At 31.6% G+C, this 27,281-nt stretch overlaps 2 protein-coding genes across 6 annotated transcripts; one reads left to right on the forward strand and one right to left on the reverse strand.

Annotated features, from left to right (window-relative positions):
- The first annotated feature begins 7,628 nt into the window (after positions 1-7,628).
- On the forward strand, positions 7,629-12,578 carry LOC127256617 (protein kinase STUNTED-like). Its single transcript, XM_051282730.1, has 11 exons — positions 7,629-7,739; positions 7,883-8,293; positions 8,366-8,439; positions 8,586-8,704; positions 8,790-8,905; positions 8,988-9,506; positions 9,577-9,825; positions 10,174-10,337; positions 10,481-10,717; positions 11,452-11,601; positions 12,006-12,578. The coding sequence occupies exons 2-11, from the start codon at positions 8,143-8,145 to the stop codon at positions 12,165-12,167; spliced, it is 1,941 nt and encodes a 646-aa protein (XP_051138687.1). The 5' UTR covers positions 7,629-7,739; positions 7,883-8,142; the 3' UTR covers positions 12,168-12,578.
- A 1,009-nt stretch (positions 12,579-13,587) lies between these two features.
- Positions 13,588-21,718, reverse strand: LOC127255191 (heavy metal-associated isoprenylated plant protein 26-like). Of its 5 annotated transcripts, none has more exons than XM_051280605.1 (3): positions 21,388-21,718; positions 20,865-21,191; positions 13,588-13,842 (listed from the first exon to the last, which is right to left on the reverse strand). In XM_051280605.1, the coding sequence occupies exons 1-3, from the start codon at positions 21,466-21,468 to the stop codon at positions 13,759-13,761; spliced, it is 492 nt and encodes a 163-aa protein (XP_051136562.1). In that variant the 5' UTR covers positions 21,469-21,718; the 3' UTR covers positions 13,588-13,758. The 5 variants fall into 5 exon arrangements, with proteins under 5 accessions (XP_051136562.1, XP_051136581.1, XP_051136551.1 ...); XM_051280624.1 differs by lacking the exon at positions 13,588-13,842 and adding an exon at positions 16,503-16,577; XM_051280594.1 differs by lacking the exon at positions 13,588-13,842 and adding an exon at positions 18,854-19,012.
- Between the last annotated feature and the right edge of the window lie 5,563 nt (positions 21,719-27,281).

Genomic DNA, 27,281 nt, shown 5'->3' on the forward strand with positions numbered 1-27,281 from the left:
GGTGCATAATCAGATGACAGATGAATATTTGCAGCGCTTGGAGTATTAATAGGCTTAGCTGTAAACATGCCAAATCTGGACAAAAACTTCTAAATATAGCTCTTCTGTGACAAGAAAAACTTCTTCTTTTCTCTTTGCTATATATCTCAATGCCCAAAATTTTCTTGGTAACGCCCAAATCCTTCTTATCGAACTCAGAACTGAGCAGATCCTTCAGTTTCTGAATATCAGAAGTGGACTTCGTAGCTATGAGCATATCATCAACATACTGAACAAGATAGATCATGGAACCATCATCAACTTTGATGTAATATAGACAACAATCGTATGGACTCCTGTTATAACCCAAGTGGATCATGTAACTATCAAACCTCTTATACCATTGCCTTGGAGACTACTCTAGTCTATATACAGACTTCTTCAACTTGCAAACATAATCTTCCTTCCCACGAACAACGAACCCCTCTGGTTGTTCCATATAGATATCATCTTCTAGCATTCCATGTAGTCTTCACATCCAGTTGCTCAAGTTTTAAATTTTGATGTATAAACATTGCTAGTAACACTGTGATAGAAGTGTGTATGACCATTGGTGAGAAAATCTCATTATAGTCAACCCCCTCATTCTGCGAGAACCCTTTTGCAACTAGCAAAGCTTTGTATCTGATACCCTCACTCGGTGTGACTTTTTTCTTCTTCTTAAAGATCCACTTACAAGTAACAATTTTCTTATCCTTAGGCCGTTTGACCAACTCCCAAATGTCATTCTTGAGAAGTGATTCCATCTCTACTCTCATTGCAACGAACCAATGAGAAAACTCACTACATTAAACAACTTCCTTGTATGTGGATGGTTCATCTTCCACCTCATCAGCGACTTGTAAGACATAATTCACCATATCCTCAAAGCCAAATGTCGAATGAGGCTTCACGTCTCTCCTCCTTGCTCTATCAACAATTATGCTTGTCTGGCTAGCATCCGGAACATCTGAATTGGTACTTTGGTGAGCATCTAGAACATTTGAACTAGTACTTTCAGATATAGTATTTTCAGAAGTAGGAGCATCCGGAACATCTAAAATAGTGCTTTCAAATATAGTATTTTCAACAATAGTATGTTTATTTTCTCCACCCTGGAGTTATGATGCACTTTTCTTGAAAGCGAATTGCAGCTCCACCTGTTTATCAACACTACTACAATTCTCTACACCAATGAACTTCACAATAGGGTTAAGCATAGAATTCTCATCAAATATCACATTCCTATTGAGTATAACCTTATTCTCAGAAGGTGGTCATATTCTATATCCCTTAACTCCATCCCTGAAACCAACAAATATACCATTCTTAGCTATTGGCTTTAATTTACCCTCACTCACATGATAGTAAACAGTACAACCAAAAACTCTCAACAATGAATAATCTGCAGGTTTATTAGACCATACCTCATAAGGTGTCTTGCAATTAATGCTAGTGTGGGGTCCATGGTTGATCAGATAACATGTTGTGTTTACAGCTTCTACCCAGAACTTTCTAGCCAAACCATCATGAGAGAGCATGCATTTCGCTCTCTCCAGTAATGTCTAATTCATGTGTTCTGCCACACCATTTTGTTGCGGTGTATCTCTAATGGTGTGATGTCGGGCAATCCCTTCATCTTTACAAAACTCATTAAACTCAGACAAACATAATTCTAGACCATCATCAGTTCGTAGCCTCTTGATCTTCTTCCCAGTCTAATTTTCTACCAAGGTCTTTCACTGTTTGAACCTATTGAATGCTTCACTTTTATGCTTCATTATAATTATCCAAGTCATCCTTGAGTAGTCATCAATCATAGACACAAAATACCAGTAGACTCAACACGTGACGGGCCCCAACAATCCATATAGATGTAGTCAAGAGTCCCATTGGTTTGATGAACACCCTGTTTTGGGAACTTGCTACGATAAAACATCCCAAAAGTACAATGTTTGTAGATTTCAAGATTCTGCACTTTATGCCCAGAAAGAAAATCCCGCTTTGACATAATCTGCATCCATTTTTCTCCTATGTGACCGAGCCTCATATGTTATAGCCTAGTCATATCCTTAGCCTGAACCTAAAATGATGCAACACAAGCGGAACCTATCACGGTAGAACCTCGCAGAAAATACAAAGTACCATGTTTCAAGCCCTTCAGAACCACATTTGAACCTTGACAGACATACATAACTCTACCCTCACCTTTTGTTCAAGGATGTCTCATGACTGAGAACATTCTTCTACTCCAGGAACTCCTTAAGCACTATTGGAGAAAACGGAGTTCCCCTCAATGTATATTGAAGCTTGACCTCCGAAAGGCTTTTGATTCTATCTCTTGGGAATTTCTTCAGGCTCTTCTTATAAAGCTGAATTTTCCTGGGCAGTTTGTTAAGCTGCTCATGGAATGTGTTTCTTCCAATTTATTCTCCTTGGCGATGAATGAGCTCCTATGGCCTTTTTCGTGGCAAGAAAGGATTACGGCAAGGTGATCCCCTCTCCCCTTCTCTCTTTATCATTTCCATGGAGTATTTTTCTAGGCTCTTGAATTTCCAAAGCCATGCTCGGGAAATTAATTATCACCCCGGTTGTTCAAACCTCAAAATAACACATCTTGCGTTTGCGGAAGACATAATTCTCCTTTCGAGAGGTGACAAGGACTCTGTTGGAATCCTTCTGGACTGCATTGCTAACTTTAGTCAAGTTTCTGAATTACAGCTTAATATTGGAAAGTCCAATGTTTCCGTTGCAAGGGCCTCCCTTCAGTTAGAAACTTATTTGGTTAACGCCACTGGTTTCCCGAAGGGCTCCATCCCCTTTAAATACCTTAGTGTTTGTGTGGCACCCGAAAAACCCAAGGTTACTCACTTTGATGGCTTAATTGTGAAAATTTCCAACATCATCCGGGTTTGGAGTGGTTGTGATCTTTCCTTTGCAAGTCTTTTGGAGCTCATCATATTAGTTCTTTACGGTTCTTGTGGCTTTTGGTTCTCTATTTTTCCGATGCCTCACACGGTTATTCACCGTATCATCAAGCTTTGTCGGACCTTCTTTTGGCAAGGTAAAGGCACTGATGTGTCATGGAAAACAATCTATTCGCCTAGAACTAAATGTGGACTTGGCCTTCGATCACTCTCGGAGTGGAACGAGACTCTTCTTACTAAATATAGTTGGCGACTATTCTCGGATAATGAGTTTTTGTGGGTGAAGTGGATGCATAATAAATACTTTAAGGTGCAGGATATTTGGACTCGACAGGCTAAGCAGAATGATTCTTTCTTTCTAAAGTCTTTGCTGCAGATACGTGATAAACTATTGCATCATTTTGGTGATGTTAACTGTGCCCAAGTTGGAATTACGAGCTTGTACTGCCCCACGAAAAACACTAAGGCTATATACTGCTGCTTTTGAATTCCAGGTCCTCACTGTGACAATGCTGGCACAATCTGGAAGGGCGGTGCTCTTCCCAAACACAAGTTCATCCTCTGGCTAGCTGTTCAAGGTAAATTGAAAACAAAAATCCAATTATCATTCATTGATATTGACCTCACTTGTGTTCTTTGCAAGGATTTTGTGGAAGACATGGACCATCTATTTTTCAAGTGCTCATTTGCTTCAAAAGTTTGGCCGGATATATGCAGATGGCTTAAAATCCCGACGAATCTCGACTCCATTGAGAAATCCGTTTCATGGCTTAAACAAAATTGCGACCCAGATCATAACCTTCAGTCTATGAGACAGGCTGCTTTTGCTGCTAGAGTTTACTACATCTGGACTGCCAGAAACAAAAGAGCTCTCGAAAATTTTTCTTTGGAGCCGAGTACTTCTTCGACTAAAATTAAGATATGATGTTACCATAATTTCCTTATGACAGACACCTCTACTTCAACTATGACGAAGAGAGGATCAGACCAGTGACTCTTCTGCCTTGGACTATTTCTGATTTTTCCTTGTAATTAATTTAATTAATTTACTCTATTTTTGGTTTCCTTTCGGACAGTGTTCTAGTGGAATCATTTGAGGTTGTTCCTCATTTTTACTTTCCTTTTGATCTCTCGAGTATGCCCGGCGTACTTGTATATATTCCTCTATAATTTATATCTATAAAATCCTTGATCTTTTCTATAAAAAAAAAAGAAAAGAACACTCGATGATATCAGATTCTTCGTCATCTGTGGAACATGACTGACTTTATTCGAGGTGCAGAATACCTCATCATGTATCTGTATCCTGATTGAGCCAATTCCAACCACCTTGCAGACAACACTGTTGGCCATACAAACATTGCCTCTATCTATCTGCTCATGGATCGAGAAAAATTCCCTGTTATGACAAATATGGTATGATGCCCCGCAATTGAGAACCCATACATTATTACGTTGTGGCTATTCATCAGCAACCAATGCTAGATCTTCTTCAAAATTCGTATCAGTTTCTGCTACGGCTGTAGAACCATCGATACCTGTTTTTTTCTCCTACTACATCTTCTTCTGAGGACAGTCATTCTTCCAGTGCCCCGGTTCTTTACAGTAATTGCAGATGTCTATGGGTTTAGGACCTTTTGAACCGTTATGGTTCGGCTTTTTCTTTCCAAATTTCTTATGCCCCTTACCCGTAACAAACAACCCTAATGCCTAATTTTCTGTGGCCGAATCAGATGCCTGTTGACGATCTTCTCTGCTTTTGAGGGCAGATCGAACATCTTCCAGAGACAAATTATCTTTCCTCGTAAGATAAGATTCAACTAAATTCTCATATGACTCTGGAAATGATACGAGCAGAATTAAAGCAACATCTTCATCATCTACTTTAACATCAATATTTTGCAAATCAAGTAGAATTTTGTTCAACTTATCCAGATGATCCCAAAGAGAGGTACCTTCCTGCATTCGTAGCCTGAATAGACATTGTTTCAGAAGCAACTTATTGGTTAGAGATTTCGTCATGTACAAATTCTCCAACTTCTTCCAAAGGCCAATAGCAGTTTCCTGATCGGAAACTTCGATGATGACATCATCGGATAAACGCAACATGATTTTCGGGTGAGGTTTTTCCTCTGCGGTATCCCACTCTTCAACATCTACTTCTGCTTCAGCAAAGATTGCATCTTGATCTGCCATAAGCTAAAACTATTTCTCCTGGTGAATTTCTCAACCTTTACGTTGAAAATAGACATTGTTGATTGACTCACGAAACCCTAACAATGCGGAAATAAACAAAGCCATGATCAAAACGACCACGCTTTGATACCAATTTGTTGTGACGGATTAGAGTTAATGATTGAATAACAAACCAGAAAATGTAAAGACGACACAAATTTACGTGGTTTACTTACAATGTGTTGGCTACATCCACGGGCAGAAACGGAGAACAAATTTATTTATGATGGCAAGGTTACAGATTACAGATTTCGTATCCCTAAGTCTCTTTAAATAAAGTAAGAGAATACATAAGACGAGCACATCTCAATACCAACTCTATGAAAATTCAGCGAAATGACAAATTAGACTCAAGACATATAAACACATATGATAAATACAAAACATCTTTTACAATTCAAATAATCCGGGTCGGCCCACCCCTTTTACTCAAATCTAAACCTAAACCCATATATTCCTTAAGCATAAGGTTTGTTTCTTTTGCCACAAATTTCAAATTTTTACTATTTAGATTATGCATTTTCCGAAAACATTATACTTTTTATCTCATAAACATCTCATCATCGTTTTTTTCGTCATCGGTAGAAATGGAAGAAATAGGAAATCGATTTTCCCATATTTGGATTCCAGAACTTGAGCATGTAGGTTTTGTTCCAATTTGGTTAAATTAATTGCTCAAATCAAGGCGTGTTCATTTCTGTTCTTTAATTTCTAGATATGCCTTTTGACTTGGGCGGCGGCTACAGTGCTGAGTTTAAAATTCAGCATTATATTGAACAACACATCATGTGCTATTACACAACACATTATATTACTACAAACAACATAATGTATATGTTAACATAATACAAATACAACACATGAACAAAAAACACATGTTATAGTCACAACAACACAAAATATTACGACTGACAACACACAATATTACTACAGACAACACATTATATATGTTAATATAATACAAATACAACACATGCTATAGTCTCATACAAAACAAACAACAGTTAATTTTAACATATGACATACTTGTATACAACACACTTGTTATTATTAAAAAACAACACATCCCCTTATTATACACAACATGTGCGGTAAATAATACTAATGTGTGCTGTTTGTATATATAACGCGTGTTGATGTGAAAAATCAGCATGGTGATAAATACCGTAACTATTTCATTTGTCTTGATTGTTAAATATGTAATTTCTATTTCGATCAGATTCAATATTGATTTTGATTTTATTTGAATTTGCTTCTATTAATTAATTCGTATAATTTTGTATGTATGGACCTATTCTTTTTATATATCTTTTTGCAAAATAAGCTCAGATTCATGTTTTTCATATTTTTTCGTTAGGCCTAAATTCTCTTTTATTCGTCTATTTAGTTTGTTATATGTATTTTGTTCTCGACTTCAACGAATGATATACAATTCAAAAAATTCCAATCACCTTCCTCGTTGATCTCACTATGTATGAAAGTAAAAAAGTAATTTACTTTATGTTTATTTTTTAAAAAGAGAAATGAGAATAAAAAAATTTAAAATAAATTTTAATTAAGTCTTATATAACATAATATTTAAAAAGTAAATTAAATGTATAGTTTCAAATTAGAATGTAAATGAATTAAAAATTTTATTCGATTAGATATTCGTATTAAAATTTTGTGAATAAATTCGAATAAAAATATTCGATTTGAATATAAATCAAATTGTAAATATAAAATTTTTCTATTCGATTTTTCATTCGTAAATATTTGATTCGATGATAAAAAAATATATAAATATTATAAAATATAATAGTTTTCAATTTATTAATTATAATACTTTTAAATTTTATATAAATAAATATAATATAATTAAAATTACATTTATACAATAATATTTGTATTTATGTTAGAGTAATAAATTTTTTTATTAATGTGAAAAGATAATAAATAATAAATATTTATATATTTTTATGAAGCCCTTTTTAATACTATTATTAAATTTTTATTTAATAGAAATTCTAATCTAAATTCGAATATAATCAAATAAGATAAAAATAAATTATATTTGAAATCAAATATTTGTATAATATTAAAATTAAATCTATTTGAATCAAATCAAATAATTTAAAAACTATTTTAAATTAAATACAAATATCATTTTAAAACAGCCCTAATATAAACATGGATTTATCTGATAGCTAATTCATAAAAGTGTAAGCATAAAGAGGGTCTTGCCTTTACTGGTTACTTTTAAACCCGCCTTTTTTGTCGGGCAATCTTGACCGTTGATTATCATTCCGTTCAACAACACCAATTACCATGAAATATTATATTCATATTCCGGGCGCCATTAATTAATTAATTAATCAATTAAGTCACAGTCAATTTTGATTAATTAATTAATTAATTAGTTAATTATGATAAAGTCTTAGCAGCCCTGCGCAGTTTCGGATTACAAAATTGAAAGAGTTAGTTGAAAGTAGGATCATCGCTGGCGGCGCTATTTTGAATTTAACCGCTTGACGGGGAGCCAGCCAGCCATGGCTTCGGTTGGAAGGATATGCTCGGGGGGTAGGTTTCTCTCTCGTCCTTTTCTTCCTTGTTGCTTCTGCGAAAATTCAAACGTGTTTTTGTTCTTGTTGTGTTTTGGAATTAATTGTCGTACTCATCATGTTGATGGTTGTGTGTGTGGATGTGTTATTTGATTGAAACAGGCATCCTCCTATCGGGAATGCTGCCGATATCCAACAAATTGAACGCCAGGGAGGCGAGAATTCAGGAAATCGTTGAATCGGAGAGCCTTTCCGTAAGGAGCAAAACAATTTTACTTTGGCGTATTTTAACGCGATCGGAGGAAGAAGCGGGAAAAAATATGTGGATTTTGTGCATAAATGCGTGATTGAGGAAAGTGTAGGTGATTTTGTTTTTGATTTCGCTCTGGTTTTTCCCATCGATCGAGAAATTGATTGAGAAAATGGCGATTGACCGGTTACCTATTGGCGCGAAAACTATCGTTGTGGGGATAAAATTGGATGCTGAGGCTAAAGAGCTTCTGGATTGGGCATTGGTGAAAGTAGCCGATCCTGGAGATTGCGTTTTGGCTATCCATGCTTGCTTCAATTCTGGTACAGTAGAATCGGTAATTTTTTTGGTTGTATTCCTTTCAGTGTGTGGATTGAATTTCGCTTGATTTGTAGAATGCATTCCGAGACAGAAGACATTGTTGGATGGTTATTTGGTAGATTACGAAGGACTATGCAACAGCAAAAAGGTGTTTTTACTGCTCACAAGAATTTTACTGTGATTGTTACAGTTTTAGTTGATGACACCACATGTATGACAGATCATTGTTCGTCGTTTTTGTTGCTTTATCTTTGGTTATAACTTTATTTGCTGTGGGGATGGTGGGGTGTTCAGGTTGCTCTCAATGGTGAGGTCCTGAAAGGGAATTCTACCCGAAAAGTTCTGCTGAATCTAGCTAAGAACATTAGTGCATCATCTCTCATAGTTGGAGTAAACAAGTATACTTCATTCATGTAAGCATATTCAAATGCGAATTATGAAGCATATGAATTATGTTCTGTAAGTGTTGATTGTATTCGTAGCTGTTTGAATATTCAGGCACCGCGTTTCGACTGCTAAATATTGTGCAAAGAGACTGCCTCCAGCTACAGAAGTTATGGCTATTTATAATGGGAAGGTAGTTTTCAGCAGGTGTTCGAAATTCCTATTCGAAGGTTGAGTCATGTTCTTGAAACAATCTGTTGTATACTTTTGCTATTTCTTCGCAGAAATTTGATGTGCCTTTGATGGTGGCAGGTCCTTGTTTGGATCCGAAACCCAGTTTCTACACCAAGGACATTGTGCTCAAAGACATTCTATCCGAGTTTGGGGAATCAGAGGTATCAGAGGACATAAGTTCAAAAGAAGATATCATTGTCGTAAGCCCCATCAATGGACGCCGGAAAGCATCTCTAAGCTCAATTTCACTTCCTGCCGAGGATTTCACTAAGCAGAGGCCCGGTTGGCCTCTACTTCAGACGAGTAGTTTAGTAACTCAGCCGGCATTGGATGCAAGGAACATGTCTGTGGTGCAGTGGGTAATGGCTTTGCCACAGCGGCATTTGCTCGATGTTTCTGTAGCAACCTCATACGACACTGATGATTCAGTCGAAAGGGAGTATGTGAAGTTAGCTGAAGCGAGCGCGATAACAGACATGCTTGCAAATAGGCGGGAACTTCCCGAGGATTTGAAAGCTATCCTTATTAGAAACTCAGCAGACTGTGAAATATTCAGCTATGGCTTTCTTCGAGCTGTCACTTCAAACTTCTCCTCAGGTTGCTGTTACAAACAATCAATGCCAATCTCATCAAAGTTTTCTAAATACAGATATATTCATTTCTGCAGATAATCTAATTGGAAAGGGAGGCTGTAATTCGGTGTACAAAGGATTGCTTCCTCAAGGCAAAGCAATAGCAGTGAAGACATTGGATCCATCAAAAGGATCTTGGAAGGATTTCATCCGAGAAATCGACATAGCAACCGCATTGAAGCACAGAAGCATCGCGCCATTGCTTGGAATTTGTGTCGAGGAGAATGATCTAATCTCTGTTTATGATTTCATGCCGAAGGGGAATTTGGCCGAGAATCTTCATGGTAAGAAAGTTAACATTTATTTCTTGGGATCGATTAGTGTGCTAAGTAGAACTAATCAGCACTGTGCTGATCAACTTCAATCATATAAAAACAGATAATCAACACATGGTCTCAATTAACACAACATACATTGTGTTAACTGAGATCATGCTCTGAGTTCACAGTTTATAAAGTTTGTATGCACTATTATTATATGTTTTCAATCTATATGTATTGTATTAATATGCATCTTATGTTTGTCTTTTTATACTTTATATGTTGTATGTCAATAATTCATCAACTGTCAGCACAGCACAATACTTCTTTCTTATAATGGTTGAGAATTAACTAAACCATCGAAGTCGGCAGGTAACAGAAAAGGGACCTCTGGCTTACCATGGCAAGCAAGATTCCGAATAGCCGTTGGGGTCGCGGATGCGCTAACTTACTTGCACGATGAATGTCCGAGGCCGGTGATCCACAAAGATGTCAAGTCGTCCAACATTCTCCTAACCGATGAATTGGAGCCACAGGTACTCATTCATTCATTCATTCATTAATTTCATCAAAGAACAGTACTAGCCAGCCAATGATGATATATACATATACTCCATAGTCGTAATTAATTAGCTGGTTACGTAAAATTTTGGTGGAACATGAACAACAACAACAACAGCTATGTGACTTTGGGCTGGCTGTATGGGGTCCGACAAGAGAAGGAGAATCATTTGTAATGGATAAGGATGTGGTGGGAACGTTTGGGTATTTGGCTCCTGAATATTTCATGTACGGTAAAGTGAGCGAGAAAATAGATGTGTATGCTTTCGGCGTGGTTGTACTGGAATTGCTTTCAGGGCGGAAACCGGTGGGAATAGTAGAGACTACAAAGGGTCAAGAAAGCTTTCTCATCTGGGTAAGACCAACCTCTATACTCTCTCTACTCTATATTTCATGTGGTTTCTACTTCTATTTAATTTTTTTTTATTTGGACTTTAGGAGGTTTCTAAAATACATACTTTAGGATTGTTTAGATAGAATTTCTGGAATAAATTAGACAATTTTAGAAATATTATACTCAATGTGTCCATTTCCTATTTTTTTAATTTAGTAATTGTATTACATACTTAACATAATTAATACTCTTACAATTTTCAATATATTACACAATTTTATATGACATAATTTAATAAGGGCATTTTTTTTTCACAGTAAATCAATATAATATTAATACTATTAAAAAATCTAGATGCAAAAAGCAAATTAAAGTAGTATTTGTCCATCACTTAACAATTTATATATATATATATTTTTATTTTGGTGTGTTTCATAACAAAATATCTATTTCGTTTTTTTAATAGTTGTAATGTCTACCTAACATTACAAATACCCTTTTCAATTTACAATATATTACATAAATGTCATTACTTTTATCATAAAATACTAATAATGTTAGTTTACCGGTTTTATTTTTATTTCTACTATATTTCAATATAATATTAATATTTTTAAAATTCCGTGCACACAACAAATGAATAGATAAATATGAGACGAAGGTAGTATTCTATTTGATGTGATTTTTTTTTTTTTTGAAAAGAAAATTTGTTATTGTAAAAATAAATTTAAAAATGTGTCCACTGATTGATTCAGGCAAAAGGGAAGTTAGAAAGCAGGGATTATAAGAGTATATTGGATCCAAAGGTGGATGGAAAAGTGGATGAGGTACAGTTGCAAAGAATGGGAGCAGCTGCTGCTCTTTGCCTTACTCAAGCAGCCCGTCTACGTCCCAAAATGTGCCAGGTACTTTAATTAGCTTGTGTTGTTTTGATTTAGATTTTTGAGGTTTGAGAAAATAAAATACTCAAAATTTAATCTGAAATGCTATTAATAGTATTACATAAATATATAGATATTTAATATAATTATTATTTTTTTTTTCTAAAAAAATATTTTTATTAATAAATAATATAATTTTTTTTAAAAAAATACATAAGCAAACAAGCCCATATTGAGTGAAATTGAGATAATTCCTCCATTTGTACTCAATCTATCTATTTAATTATGATTCTCCTGAAAATGACTAAAACTTACATTGTAATTATTATTAGTACTATTTATTTTAACTTATTCAAAAATATATATAAAATATTACTATTTTAAGACTAAGAAAGATGATATATTATTGTTGCAAATGAATTGATCAGGTAGTGAATGTTCTTCATGGATTGGAAAGGGAAAGGGAAACGGATAGGGATAGGGATGGTGATGGAGATGATGCATTTTATGATGATGAAGAAGAAGAAGACGATGAAGTTTATCCAGAGTCGAGCATTGAAAGCCATCTCATAAATCTTGTCGTTGGTTGATGTGAGACATCCACGTGGCACATCACCACTTGTGCTTATTTATTCAGGTATGTTTTTCGGCGTAAGGTGGAAATTAGATTCGAGATTCGACGGAACAAGTCACAATAATCGAATTATATATGACAGACAAGAACGGAGACGTCAGGGGGTATGGTGAGATAAACAACTTACCACACTTAGTTTGATCGGCTCTCAGTTCGATTTATTTATAGACATAGATTAGTCGAGTTTGAGAATTACTTTTTTTGTTGCGATCAAAAGTATCTTTTTGGATTATTTTTTTTAATAATAGATTACAAAATAATAATGTTATATTAGTTAATAAAAATGTAAAATAATTTTGATATTTTTATCATTTGTATTTAATATATGAATTAATTGTAAATGTAAAGATATATTTATAATTTGTGTAAACATTTAAGGGTATTTTACTATTTGTGTAATTATTTTTATTATAATAAAAAATTAATACTTGACAAAAGAAATAATAAAAAAATAATTTCAATTGGCACCGAAAAAATATCAATTTTGTAAAGGAAAAACTAGTTTCATTAAATCATTAATAGTGACATGTTTCTTTAATTTTTAGGCTGCGGATTAGGTGCACCCAATTACTGAATACTTTAAAAAATGGTTATATTGATTTATCACATTAATTATATTATTGATAATTAAGTTTTTACATGATCAACACTTATGCTAAAACAAAAAATAAAATAAAATAAAAAATCAGGGTCTAAATCGTTATTTTTATATATTACTCTTTCTATCTCATCTTTTGTGTTTGATTTACTATACAAAATTTTAGGTGAAGTATAATTAGTAGTTAAGAAGTATATTAGTAAAAATAATTATTTTATAATAAAAATAATTATAGATTAAAAATAAGATAACTAAGTAGTATAATTAAGATTAAAAAAATTATAAAATTTAAAATTTAAAATTTAAAATGTGATTAAAGTGTATAATTATACTTTTTTAAAAAAAGGACAAATAAGGTGAAACAGACGAAAATAGAAATAATTGACGAAAAAAAGTGGGACTGATGGAGTAAGAAAAAATTGGGTGTTACGATGGTATCTAATTCCTATAACGAAATTATTGATTGAACAACAATATAACTTTAAATCGATGATCGAATCTTTAATAAGGCTTTTTATGCATTTCTTGGGTTGAATGTTTAATACATATTTGAAATCTAAATCTTATGTCTTATCGCTTTATTTTAGTTAGATATTTAATCCCTCCTTCCAATATTTATTTGTAACTATACAGAAAATAATTTATACACTCTTGTAAATTAGACCAAAAATTCAAATATATATATATATATATAAACAAGTCCTTGTATACTGGTTTTGGAGACAAATAAATTACAAGGACTTATTTAATTTATGATTAAATCATTAACATAAAGAAATATATGCAATAATTTATCATGTAATATATAATTAAAATGATAAATCCAATCATGTACGTCTATATAGACAGAAAACGTAAGTCGCTCGCTGATATGAAAAATCAAAGTGAACAAGATCTTGAGGAAATGCAACAATAATGGGAACGATATCACCCCGACCTTGAAGACCTCTTAGACGAAGAATCCATCCATCTGTCTAATTGTTGGGGTGAAGGTTCTGAGTCCGAACAAGACAATGGTTGCATCACCATTTCCCTGGTTTTGGAGACAAATAAATCACAAAGAGTTACATTAATTTATGAGTAAATTATTAACATAAGGAAATTTTTTGAAATGCTCCAAATTTTACTTGAGCATCCAAATATTGGTCATGCAATAATTTATCACGTAATATATAACTAAAATGATGAATCCAATCATGCACGTTCATATAGATAGAGAACGTCAATTGCTCGCTGATATGAAAGAACGAATCGAAAAAAATCTTGAGGAAATGTAACAACAATGGGTATTATTTGTTTAGGGTGATAATTATTGTTTAAATAGTGGCTTAATTATTCGTTTTGTTCACCTAATATTTTTTTCAATTGCGATTCCAAAAAAATAATAATAAATAATACAAAATATCTTTTAAAAAAATTAAAATGTTAAAAAAAAAATCACATGCTCATTAATGACTTATGTTAATTGAACATTATATATATATATATAATGTTACAACATTTAGGAGAAATTGCAATAAATATCTCGTACATATAGTCAATTATCAGTCTTGTCATTTAAATGTCACTATGGCACTATATATCCTACAAGTGTCACATTGTCGCGACTTTCATCCTCCAGGCATCGCGTCAAGTTCATGGCAAAATAATTTCACGCGCTTATCGAATGTAGGACAAGACACGTGTCAGAAGGTTGTGGTTGTTATATATATATATATATATATATTTCAATTTTTAAAGTACAATAATTGCAATTTCAACCAGGGAAGAAATTGCAAAATCCTAATTTATAACCTAACCCATCAATTTCTTCTCAAGAATGTTCATTTCATTGTCTTCTTCGAGCCAACAACTGGAGTCTTCAAATAATTGCATACTGACGATTTCAATTGTTTACCCAAATCACAACCGCCATTGTAAGTTACTTCCTCGACCTATTTTATTAGTTTTTATTCTTTCCATTTTTCGGTCTCATTTGCATTTATATTATGAAGAATGTTGAACTTGGGCAACGAGCCAAGTGAATCCGTTGAGTAGGATAATGAACATGGTGGTGGGAATCCATTGTACGATAAGTATATATTTATTGTCACTTTCTCATGAATGTGTATTATTTTTTAGGAACAATATCATTTGTCAATTCAAAGTAATGTATTTTTAGTATGGTGGGGCTACCAAAATAACTCTTTTTTAAACAGACAAATGACTCATTTTTTAATGCTGGGCAATTTAGTTGGTCCCCCACTGATTTTTGGTATTATACAATTTTGGGTGTAAAAATCCAGTAGTTTATTGATGTATGGTATTTTATTTCATGCATAAGAAAAAAGCACGTATCTATAACATTGTGTCTACACCACGGAGGAGTATTGTATCAAACACCCACAACAAAGTATGTTGGAGGTTCGACTGAGAAGGTGGATTTCGTGGTAGAAGGCAGTATGTGCAAATAAACGACTGAGGCATATGCCAAAAAATATTGGATTAAATATTCCTCCAAATAGTAAGTTCGATATACTACATGGTAATCATTCATATTGTTAAACAAAGATGAAGAGTATAAAGATGTTGCTTATGAGAGCCTTGTGTACATAAGAAGAGATATTTATATTGACACTTGGGAAAGTGGTGTGGAAGGTTTAGATGGAGCCACCGATGAAGAAAATAGTGATTTAATTGTAGGTAGAGGTAGCCATTGTAGTGATGATGAACTATTTGATGAGTTTGTAGATATGGAGTGTGAAGGTGCTGGGGTTGAAATATCATCTTTCGAGGAGTATAATATGTGGTAGGATTTACATGTTGGCGAGTGTGAGGAAATGGTTGACAATGAAGAAGGTAATGTTGGTGGGGACCATACACAACTTAGTAGACACGATTTGGAGATAGGAGTTGAGACTGACAATATGGAGAATGATGTAGTAGTTCGTAGTGATGGGAAGTTTGCTGAGTTGAGGCTATCTGATGATGACGTAGCTGAAGGGAGTGAAGGAAAAACTTTCCTAAAGTTCAACCCTATTGATGAATACTCACAAAAGTTTGAAATAGGTATGGTATTTTCTTCGAGAGATGAGTTGAAGCGGGCCATCCAATCGTATGTCATTGCTCAAAGAAGAAGTGTGACATTCACAAAAATAGACAAGGCGAGGTTATATGCAAGGTGTAAGGAAGAAATTGTGATTGAAGATAAATGCATTAAAGATGAAAGATGAGATAACATTCCAAATTAGTATGTTGCAGACATCACATGCACAGTCCTGCCTTTCCACTTTCAATGTGTCTAACTTGAAAACTTCATGGTTGAGTGAGAAGTTTGCACACAAGTTCAAGTGTGATCCGAAAAGAGATGTTCGTGGTTTCCGAAAAGAGATTGTGAGAGAGTTGAATGTTATTATATCGAAGGATCAAGCATATAAGACAAAAAGAAAAGCACTGGAACAGATATCCGGTGATCCAGTGTACTAGTATAGGCATTTATGGGATTACGCCAACGTATTGAGGCAGACTAATCCTGGATCAACAATTTTGTTGGGTGTGGAGCAAGATGATGAGGAATCAATTTTCGATAGGTTCTACGTTTGCTTTCATGCCTTGAAGGATGGGTTCAAGGCTGGATGTAGACCGATCATTGGGGTGGATGACTGCCATTTAAAGACAACGCACAATGGTGTTTTGCTCATTGCAGTAGAGATAGATCCGAACAACAACTTATTTCCGATTGCCTATGCAGTGGTCAGTAGCGAATCTGGAGAGACTTGGGCTTGGTTTCTAAGAATTTCGAAGAGAGATTTAGAGATTGGCAATGATAAAATGGTCACATTCATGTCGGATAAGCAAGAGGGTTTGGTGCAAGCTTTTCAGAGGGTATTCCTAGGTTGTGATCACAGATCTTGTGTAAAGCATTTACACAATAACTTCACAACTGTGGGTTTTAGAGAAATCACATTAGAGAATATTGTATGGCGAGCTGCTTTGGCGTCAACCCCCTAGGAGTTTAGACGTCGAATGCAGGAGCTAAGGGATTTAGACATCAAGGCATAAAATTGGTCCGAGGATAAATCATCTGCTCCGTGGAGTAAATCGGGGTTTAAGGAATTTTCAAAGTGTGATATGCTTTTGAATAGTGTTTGCGAGAGCTTTAACAGTGCTATTTTGGAAGCCCGAAGGCAGCCTACTGTAACCATGCTGAAAAATTTTAGACAGTACTTAATAAAACAGATGCAACAAAATAGAGACATGGCACGGCATAAGTGGCAGCAACTAAGATTTTGCTTTTGCTTTTGCTTATGCTTATTTTTTACCATTAATTTTTCTTCAATTTTGTTTAGGCATGGATGGAAATGGATTCATTAAATTGAATTTTTTCTTTGAAAACAATTAATATTTAAGTGGATCCGGAAAGTAAGGGTGTGTTTGTTTTGTGAAAATAGTTTAAAATGATATTTTTTATGTAAAATATAAAAAATTATATAGATAATATAAAAATAATGTAATATATTAATTTTTTTGAAGAAGTATATTGATTAATTTTCACAAAAAAAAAATTCCCTAAAAATATTCAAACAAGATAAGTACACATTCAAAAAATTATTGAATCCATTCAAACATATTCATTAAAAAGGATAAAAAAATACTATCTCCTTCCTATAAATCCAGTTTGATTTGACTTTTGCGTCACTATATTTAATATTAAAAATAATTTTATATAAAAATAATTTATTCTAAAAATATATTGTATTTGTATTATAAAAAATAAATAGAGTTATTTTTGTCATTTTTTTAATTTGTACTATATATTTAATATAATATAATATTCAAATATCAATACGAAAAAAAACTATAGTATTTTTTATGGACTGAAGATAGTATTATATTTTTAATAATATTTTTAAAAGGTTATGTAACCTCTCCCTGGAATGGTATGAGACTTTTTATTTTATTAGTGCATGTTATTTAAGATAATAAAATAAGTTAATAATAGAAATTTATAATATTATTTTATTATATTTTATGTAATTGATATTATTTATATTTTTAAAATAAAAATTAATATATTATTAATTTCTTCTTAAATATATATTTAAATATTATAAATATTATATCTCAATAATATATAATATCAATATTATTTTTTTTAAAAAAAAATTTATACATAATACAAATAATAAAAAATATTATTTATTTATTTATGATTTAATAAAAAAAATTTTTTATAAAAAATAAAAAAAGCTAAATATAAATAAATATATTTATTTATTAGAAAAAGATAAAAAAAAATAATAAAATTTTGAGTAAAACTTATAGTAAGGTATTAAGAATTTAATTTAATTAATTTATATTTATTAAATGTATTTAAAATTGATAAATTTATTAAAAATAAAAATATGAAACAAAATGAAATAAAAAATATATATATATCAATTGTTATAAAACAGAAATAATATTTTCTTGTCTTCAAACCTAAGTTTCTATTATTCGACTCTGCATTTTTAAAAAAAAAAATACATTTTTTTTTCTCTTACAAAACATTCCATCATATATTATTTTAATACCAATTCAAACTAAATTTTTTTCAAATATATCAAAAAAAAAACATAACCCAAACGGTAAAAATATATATATATATATATATCAATGCGATTTTAGAGACCCTATATTCTTTAAACAAGGCTTTTCCAAAGAAAACCAAAAATAAACGCACAATCGCATTGCTATACCATGTATATATATATATTCTTAGGGTGTGTTTATTTGGGACATTGGATTTTAATTCCACTGTTCATCATTTTTTTTTTCCAAAAAATATTAAATCAAACACCTATTTTTTATTTTTTATATTATACTAAAAATCAATTTTACATTCAAAACATCGTATCAACACCTAATTATATCACATCATACAACTATTCAAATTCAATATTTTTACTATTCAAATCCCAACTCAAAATCCAAACTCCCAAACAAACACACCCTTAAGTGTCTGGATATGTTTATTTTGATATTTATTTAATTTGAATTTGATAAAAAAACACACCATGAATGAAATGTAGGATAAAAGATTAAATGCAGCGTCGACCCAGCCTCGGGCAGTTGAGGCGCTGCCCATGCCCATCCATCTTCATATCTCTCTCATACCTCAACTGCCCATGCCCGTGCCCATGCCCATACATCGTCACATCTCTCTCATTCTTATGTATTTCATTCTAACCGGATGGAAGAATTGCGGAAGAACTATCATCAGCTGCCGTTTATTTTTTTTATAGAACGATGGAGCAAAGGGAGACATTTTTGGTCAGTCAAATTTTCTCTCATTTTTCTTTCTAATTTTTCTGCTAAATTACTCTGTTATTAATTTTGACAAAGTCAACAAATCAATATTTAACTATTATTCTTCGTTCAACACTTATTTACAACAAATGTCATTACATTTATTACATTTCTCTCCACGTTTTTTTAATTTCTAACTTACTTTTCAAAAATACCCAATTATCTTTCTATTTTATCACTTTTTTAATAAAATATTTATTTTTCGGACCCAAATATTCAAATTTTTTAGGAGAGTATTTTATTAGAGGCTTCTGCCGACTTGTATATGAAAGTTGCAGGAGAAATGATTTATTCAAACTCGGTCAATAAAAAGGACTTGGGAGGCCTTTTATCTCTCATTACTACTGCAATTACCCTAAACAAACAATTTTCTCCAGATGATATAGAATTTGTAATTTATTGCTAACAGCTGACAATTCTCAAAATTATTATTTATTTTCCCTAAAAGCAATTTTTGGCATAAAGGGGTTAGATGTTCATTTTCTAATTAGTTCCTGTGTTGTGTTGTTCAAACAATGCCCATCTTTATTTATTAGCACCATCTTAATTATTCCAATCAATATATAAAAATACTATTAAATGTTTTATTAAGTTATAATAATAATAATAATAATAATCCAATCAAGCATATCAATATAATAAAAAAAAGTAGCTGCACATGTCATGCTAATTAGGGATGGAAATACGACACGTGTCTGGCCGGGTCTAGGGTCTACAGTCTAGCCTACATAAGGGTTTATTTGGTCTGACCTGTTTACTAATAAGACTAAATTCAAATATATTTGAATAGATTTAAGTTTTACGAAAAACCTTTTTAACCTATCAATCGGACCTATTTATATATTTATATAATATATATTTTTTAATCTAGTATATGTAAATATTATGTTTTTAATTATTTATAATTTATAAAAAATTATATTTGATGACAATAAAAACTAAAAAATTAATTTATTTTAAGTAAATTATTATATATAATAAATAATTGTATATATTTTTCTACAAATATTAAATTTGAAAAATAAAAAATAAAAAAAATATTATATAAATTTTTAAATAAGCTTGTAGGCTAGATCAAACTTTAAAGTAAGTGGCCTGGCTACTGGCTCCCTACTGCTAATTAGCCTTGACCAAATTTGCATACCTATGTTGGTAGTAATTAATGATGGATTATTGAAATTTAGTTCTCATTAATCTCACTGTAATTAGTGAAATTAAATAAATAATGCAGAGAATCTTTGGACTAATGACAAAAGGGAATCTGAAATTAACAAGACTTGCTTCTGTTCTTTTCTTTCCTTACTGTACAAGAAAATAAAATGCTACTTGGGAACGAAACACTTTTGTTCAAACACAGAATCTGCCTGACAAAGTTCAGAAAGTTGCAACCTTTTGAAAGCTAACATAGTAAAAAAATAAAAATAAAAATAAAAATAAAAATTACATTACCATTGAAATAACACAATGTTTACACTCTTGGAAGCGCTACAAATATACAGTGATTAAACAAAAGCCAAGTAAAGGATCAAGTATGAGACAAACTATGCACCAACTATGGCTATGGCAACTTTGAATGAAATTAAGGCATCTATCTCATCATATGAAATCAACCAAAACAGTAAAAACATTATGAAAAGACGAAGCACAGAAACGGTAGAGATGGAGAATCAATCACATGACAACACAGGCACTTGGATTTTCATCACTGAAAGCAGTAGTGTACCGTACCTCGGCAGAGCTCGCCCTCGCAAGCTGCGAGATCTGTGGATCCTCAGCTCTCCGTACATATCCTGAAGGTGCTTTTTTATCATACACACCAGGCGCGTAGGGGTGCGCCACGACGTCGTATGGTACATATGGCCAGAATTCCGCCTTCTTCCCCGTGCGGTGCAACACACGCGCCAGCACTTTCCGAGGCTCAACGTAGCCTGTAACCGTCAGTTTGTTCTGCTTCGGAGACACTTCAACCGATGTCACGCCTTTCATTCCTTCCACAGACCTTCGCACCTTCCTCTCGCATCCTTCGCAGTCGATTTTTATCTTTATCTCCACAGTCTAACAAAAAAATTCAAAAAAAAAAATAAACCAATCGCTAGAGAATCGCGTCTGTAATTTCACTGAATCGAAGCTGATCGACCGACATAGATATCAATAACCTATTTACACTATAAATCCATTCCAAACCGAAGCTATTTTTCGAGATCGGCGAAATAGACATCAATCCTGAGAAATCCAGAGAGATATTTCGTACCTGGAACTGTTTGCGCTTCTTGTGCTTGGTATGACCGCCGGAGCAATCGAACATGTCCGATACATGATCCAAAACCCCCATGCTTGCAGGCTTCTCGTTTCCCTCGCTATTTTACAGCAACTTCCAGCACGCTCTCGACGATCCGCAGCAAAAATCAGCAAGCGAGCTCTCTGTTACTCCGCCAAACTCCACAGTATTTGAACACAGCACGATTGAGGCAGAGAAATATCTATCCGAGTTAAGCAATAAACAAATTTTTCGTTGGCCAAACGCTTGACAGCAATGGATGGACTGTTGTTTGCGCCGTAACTGCTCTGGATACAAAATCTGGGGAAGGGCCGGCATTTATAGAGAAAACGGACCGTTGGATGGGGACGTGCTGGCATAGACTGATGCGCGCCACGTGGCAGATAGATCTATCGGGATCCATGCACCGCCCCCAATTTAGTCGGTCCATTAACCTGCTAAACGATAAGCTGTAATTATAAGCAGAAGACTGAGATCGGATCTGGTGGGACCCGCCTGCCCAAGCTGGAATTGGTCCCATTTGTCTTTATTGGGTCCACATGGCCCATAACAGTGCGCTTTAATTTTCATTATAGTCTTAGCCCAATTTCATTACAATAATACTCCCTCATTTCGCTCCAAAAATTAAAATATTTGGGTTCAACACTAAAATTAATTAAGAAAAATAAATATTTTATTAAAAAACTGATAAAAACAAAAAAGCAGTTGAAATATTTTTGAAAAATAAATTAGAAATTTAAAAAAATGATAAGAGAGACTCTAATAAAAATAGTGACACTTGTTGTAAATAAGTGTTGAACAGTGAATAATAGTTAAATATTGATTTATTGATTTGGTCAAAATTAATAATAGGTAAATTTAACAGACATACAAAAAAAGAAAAAGTACTAAATATTTTTTTTTGTTGGGGGAGGGGAGGGGAGGGGGGCTAGTTGTTATGTAAAGTAACTTTAATTTTTACATAAATTACAAAATATTAGTATTATATATATAACGTGCAAAAATATTAAAGTTATTTTATACATTTGTACTAATCAATAAACTAATATTATTTTTTAATTCACTATAATAATTCAAAAAAGTATATTAGTTGGGAGGAAGTATCTATAGTTTTTTAGTTACTTTCTCCATCTTATTTATGCTCAAATTTTTGGATACAATGATAAAAATAGAGTTATTAACGTAAATTTTGAATTAAAATAGATAATGTAAGAAAGGCATATGGTTTATCCGTGACATAAATAATAAATAAAGATTTAAAAAAGAATTATACTCTCTTCGTCCCTTATCGATTTGTATCCGTTTGCTTTTTGCACAGAATTTTAAAAATATTAATATTATATTGAGGTGTAGTATAAATAAAGTAAAAAGAAAAAACTAAAATAATTTTATTAGTATTGTGTGATATTAAGGTAATGACATTTGTATAATATATTGTAAGTTGTAAATGTATTTTTAATATTAATAGAAAATACAGTTACTAAGAAAGAAAATTGATACTTTGTTATAAGACGGACCAAAATAAAAAAATAGATAAATTGTTAAAAACCTGATAGTATAAATACTTTTTTGTTGACAAATTAAAATAATAAAATAAGCACACCTTTACACGATAAAAGAATTAATATTTTTGGATACTTGTATACCTTTATGTTGCGTTTATTTTGAGGCATTTTACAAAAAATTATTATCTATGAATTTTATTTTTTATAAATATCAAATTAAATATTTATTTTTTATTTTATACTAAAAAAAAATAGTTTTATATTTAAAATATTATATCAAATATATATTATAATCTATTAAACAATTATTTTAATTCTAAATTTTAGAATTCAAACATCAAACTAACTCGAAAATCCAGACAAACACATTTATTAGAAATTATGATATTGTTTGAATAAGATAATTTATTATTATTTTTTAAATATTGTAAGATAAAAAAAATAATTTTATTGAAAGTATGAGTAAATTCTTTTATTGAGAATAGTCTATACATAATATATCTTTGATTTATTAATGTATTTATTCTTTTTATTATTAAATATATTTTAAAAAATATTCAAAATTTTATTACATTGCACGTTTTGAAATTGAAAACCTTTCTTAAGGCTCATTCAAGAAGTTTCGAGTTTAAGGTTTAATATAAAAAGAAAGCTTTATTAAAGTAATACTATAATACTCACTTGATAATTTAAAATTCAATATTCAAATATTAGAAAAAAAAAAATAAAATTTTACAATGTGTCATCAACTTTTTTTTATATATATAAATAAAAAGATAAAAACTTTACAATGTGTCATTAACTTTTATTTATATGAATATATATATATTTAATATTTTTAAACAACTACATATTAAATTATAACTTACTTTACAATGAATAATACTCCCTGTGTCCAGTTAGAAAATATATATTTTTCTATTTTGGGACGTCTAATTACAAAGTAAACATTTCATTAAATACCTTACTTTTTTCCACAAATACCCCTACTTTAGATCATATCATTACTTTTACACCAAAAAGCAAGGGCAAAAATGTCATTACATTACTTTTAACTACCCACTATAATTAAAATACTATTATTTCTTAAACACCGCGCCAAAAGTAATTGTATACTTTTTTTTTGTGGACGGAGGGAGTATCTCATAAATAAATTGAATTTTCAATATATTCGGATTTGTTTGTTTAGTGTTTTGATTTAAAGAATTTTTTTTATATAAAGTATAGAAATTTATGTTTTTAATATAAAAATAATATTTTATGTTAAAAATTATTATATCGCGAGAATATCAAATAATTATCGAAAATTAAAATTTGATATCAAAATAATTTATCGGAATAAATCCGAAAATTACGATAATTTTATCGAAATAAATCCGATAATCAATAATAATTTATCGAAATAAATTTGATAATCACATCGAGTCGAGGTAGAACCTATTTCTAAAAAAAATAAATACGTTCCGGTAGTATCTTTCGGTTCGTAGCTGCAACGTTCCCAAATAAATAGCAATTTTGAAAACCTACATACGTAGCAAACATTTTTATGCAATTTAATTTGATAATATATTATGCATTAATTATCATTATGCAATTTAAATTTTGAATTGCATAATCACTGTGTGTTATTAATCGTTTGCATATAATGGTGATTTTTATGCATGTATTTCAAAAACCTCGATGCATGCACGTATTTATAAACTCAACATAAGTTGTATTTTACATTATGCATGCAATTATATTTGAAATGCATTATATATTTATTCATCCATACATTCATTTAATTTGAGGCTATTAATTTCTTGGGTTTTAGATTTGACAAAAAATATTTGTCATTTCAATTAAACTCCGGAGTACAATGAACTATATTAATCCATTTAATTACCAAACCTAAGTCCAAACACAAACCCACAACCATATTATTTGGTTCGGACAGACAACGCGCGCCTATGTCTACCGGCATTCATATACCTACCAGCGAATAATTGATTTCGAAAATTATGAATTTAATTTATAAATTAAATTTTATCAATTAAATAAATAATTGATTAACCGATTATCCAAGAATATATGTATTAAAACTTGTATCGATTATGGACTTTAACCAATCACACACTAATAAGAATTTTATGGGGATTTAACATTAATTAAAAAATAAAATCTATATTTTGTGACCAACTAATAAAAGATAAAATGTCTCTTAAAAATAAATCCAGTGTAATATTTCACATGTTTATAAATATATATATATATATATTCATATCATAATTAGTAAAATGTTAATATATAATTTTAAAATTTTTATCAATAATTTTTCTATCTATTTATTGATGGACTTGTATAATTTTTTACATTCATTTTATTTTAATTAAAGAATATGTTTCATTCAAACTTTATTTTTATAAAATATTACCTCGGTCTGGCTTTAAGGGTCAAATTTACTTTTTCTATTTTGATATTTGAATATTATATCAAAATGTAGTACAAATTAAAAAAATTGTAAAAATACTTCCATTAGTTTCTTATAATACTAATAGAATAACGTTTGTACAAATATAATCATAAATTTAATGTTAAGTACAAAGGTAAATGTGACCGTTGAAAAAGCGGAGCAGATGGAAAGAGAATAAAACTTATATTATAATAAGTATTGTTGAGCACGAAAAAACGATGGGTAGGGTTTCGAGAATGGGCCTATCAAATTAGATGAAGGAGTGATGCAGAGTTTTAATGGGCTTGTTAATAGTAATAGGATCTTAAAAAGAGAGTCCGAATATAAGTCCGAGGGCGGTTAAGGAAAAGGCTTCCTCGGGAGAAAACAGAGATCAGACAGGATAAGGTCGGGCACAGAGGTCAGGCACAGAGATCGGGTGTGATAAGGTCGGGCCCAGAGCTTGGGCGTGATAAGGTCGAGCACGGAGATCAGACATGATAAGGTCGGGTGCAGAAATCGGGCGTGATAAGGTTGGGCGTTAAGATCGGATGTTGTAAGGTCAGGCACGAAGGTCGGACTTGATAAGGTTGGGCACTGAGGTCGGACGTGATCAGGTCGGGCTCGGAGGTCAGGCGCGATAAGGTCGGGCACTGAGGTCGGATGTGATCAGGTCGGGTACGGAGATCGGACGTGATAAGGTCGGGCGTTAAGATCGGATGTGGTAAGGTCGGGCGCGAAGTTCAGATGTGATAAGGTCGGGCATTGAAGTTAGGCGTGATCAGGTTGGGCACGGAGGTCAAACATGATAAGGTTGGGAATATAATTTTTAATTAGTTTACTTTTTCCAGTATGTAGTATTTAGTTTCCTATTTTACTTATGTATGGTACTGTGTCTAGAGATTTTTAATCTCAGTCATTTATTTTATCAAATTCGAATATAATTTTTATTTTTGAATTTTACTTTTTATTGTTAAACAATTGCATCAACAAATATATTTTTAATCTCGGTAAAATTTAACATATTTTTAGACAGAAATACATATTTTGATAAGAAAAAAAGAAAACTACATATAAAAATAAAAATAATGGAATGAATAATAGTAATAATAATAATAATAATAAAAGGTCACGTGATTTGGTGGTGGGAACGGGGAAGGAAGCTAGTGAGTGGTCCTCTCCTGCAATAATCCACATTTCATATTCATTCACAATAGTAATGGGAAAAGTCGGAATTCTTTTCATTCTAAGGAAAAGCCTGTCCACATTGCATGCACTGTCATTCACTCTCCTCGCTCTTACTTTTATTTTATTGTTCTAAACCGCCTCTAAATTTTAAAATAAATAAAAAGTATTTAATATAATATTTTATAAAAATAAATAATACTCCATCTATCCCGTTGAAAGGTTGTCATTTTCTATTTTCTTTCATCCCAAAATAAGGTTATCATTTCCTAATTTAGTAATTATACTACCTACCTAACTAATAAATACCCTTCCAACTTACACTATATTATACAAATGTCATTACTTTTATATTACACAAAACTAACAGGGATATTTTGTCTTTTTCACTATAATTTATTATAATACTAATATTAAAAAATTTACATGAAAAAGCAACGCCATCCTTGTTCTGGAACGGAAGGGAATATAACATTTGATTAGCGTTAAATTTTTTAGTTAAAAATTGGGTTTGAAAGTGGTTTAGTTAATAAATATTTGATTCATAATTTAATATATACTATAAGATTAAAAAAAATAAAATATGTATTTAATTATTTTAATAACTGAATTTTAATCAAATATATACCATATGAATGAATTTTATATAATACAAATAAATGAAAAAATATAAATATTTATTTAAAATTAAATAAATTATTTCATAAATAAAGAGGAAATAAAGAGAGAGAGAGAGAAACATAAAA

Source organism: Andrographis paniculata, unplaced genomic scaffold (genome assembly GCF_009805555.1).
Source record: "Andrographis paniculata isolate CXL003 unplaced genomic scaffold, ASM980555v1 Contig12END, whole genome shotgun sequence".
NCBI lineage: Eukaryota > Viridiplantae > Streptophyta > Magnoliopsida > Lamiales > Acanthaceae > Andrographis > Andrographis paniculata.

Bases quoted from the DNA above. Each gene is read 5' to 3' on its own strand.
- LOC127256617 (XM_051282730.1), top strand. From the start codon at position 8,143: ATGGCGATTGACCGGTTACCTATTGGCGCGAAAACTATCGTTGTGGGG. The intron at 10,338-10,480 runs GTACTCATTCAT...CAACAACAACAG, and splicing joins CCGATGAATTGGAGCCACAG to CTATGTGACTTTGGGCTGGC. The intron at 11,602-12,005 runs GTACTTTAATTA...TGAATTGATCAG, and splicing joins TACGTCCCAAAATGTGCCAG to GTAGTGAATGTTCTTCATGG.
- LOC127255191 (XM_051280594.1), bottom strand. From the start codon at position 21,468: ATGGGGGTTTTGGATCATGTATCGGACATGTTCGATTGCTCCGGCGGT. The intron at 21,192-21,387 runs GTACGAAATATC...TTTTTTTGTTAG, and splicing joins AGAAGCGCAAACAGTTCCAG to ACTGTGGAGATAAAGATAAA. The intron at 19,013-20,864 runs GTACGGTACACT...CCATCCGGTTAG, and splicing joins CGAGGGCGAGCTCTGCCGAG to AATGAAATACATAAGAATGA.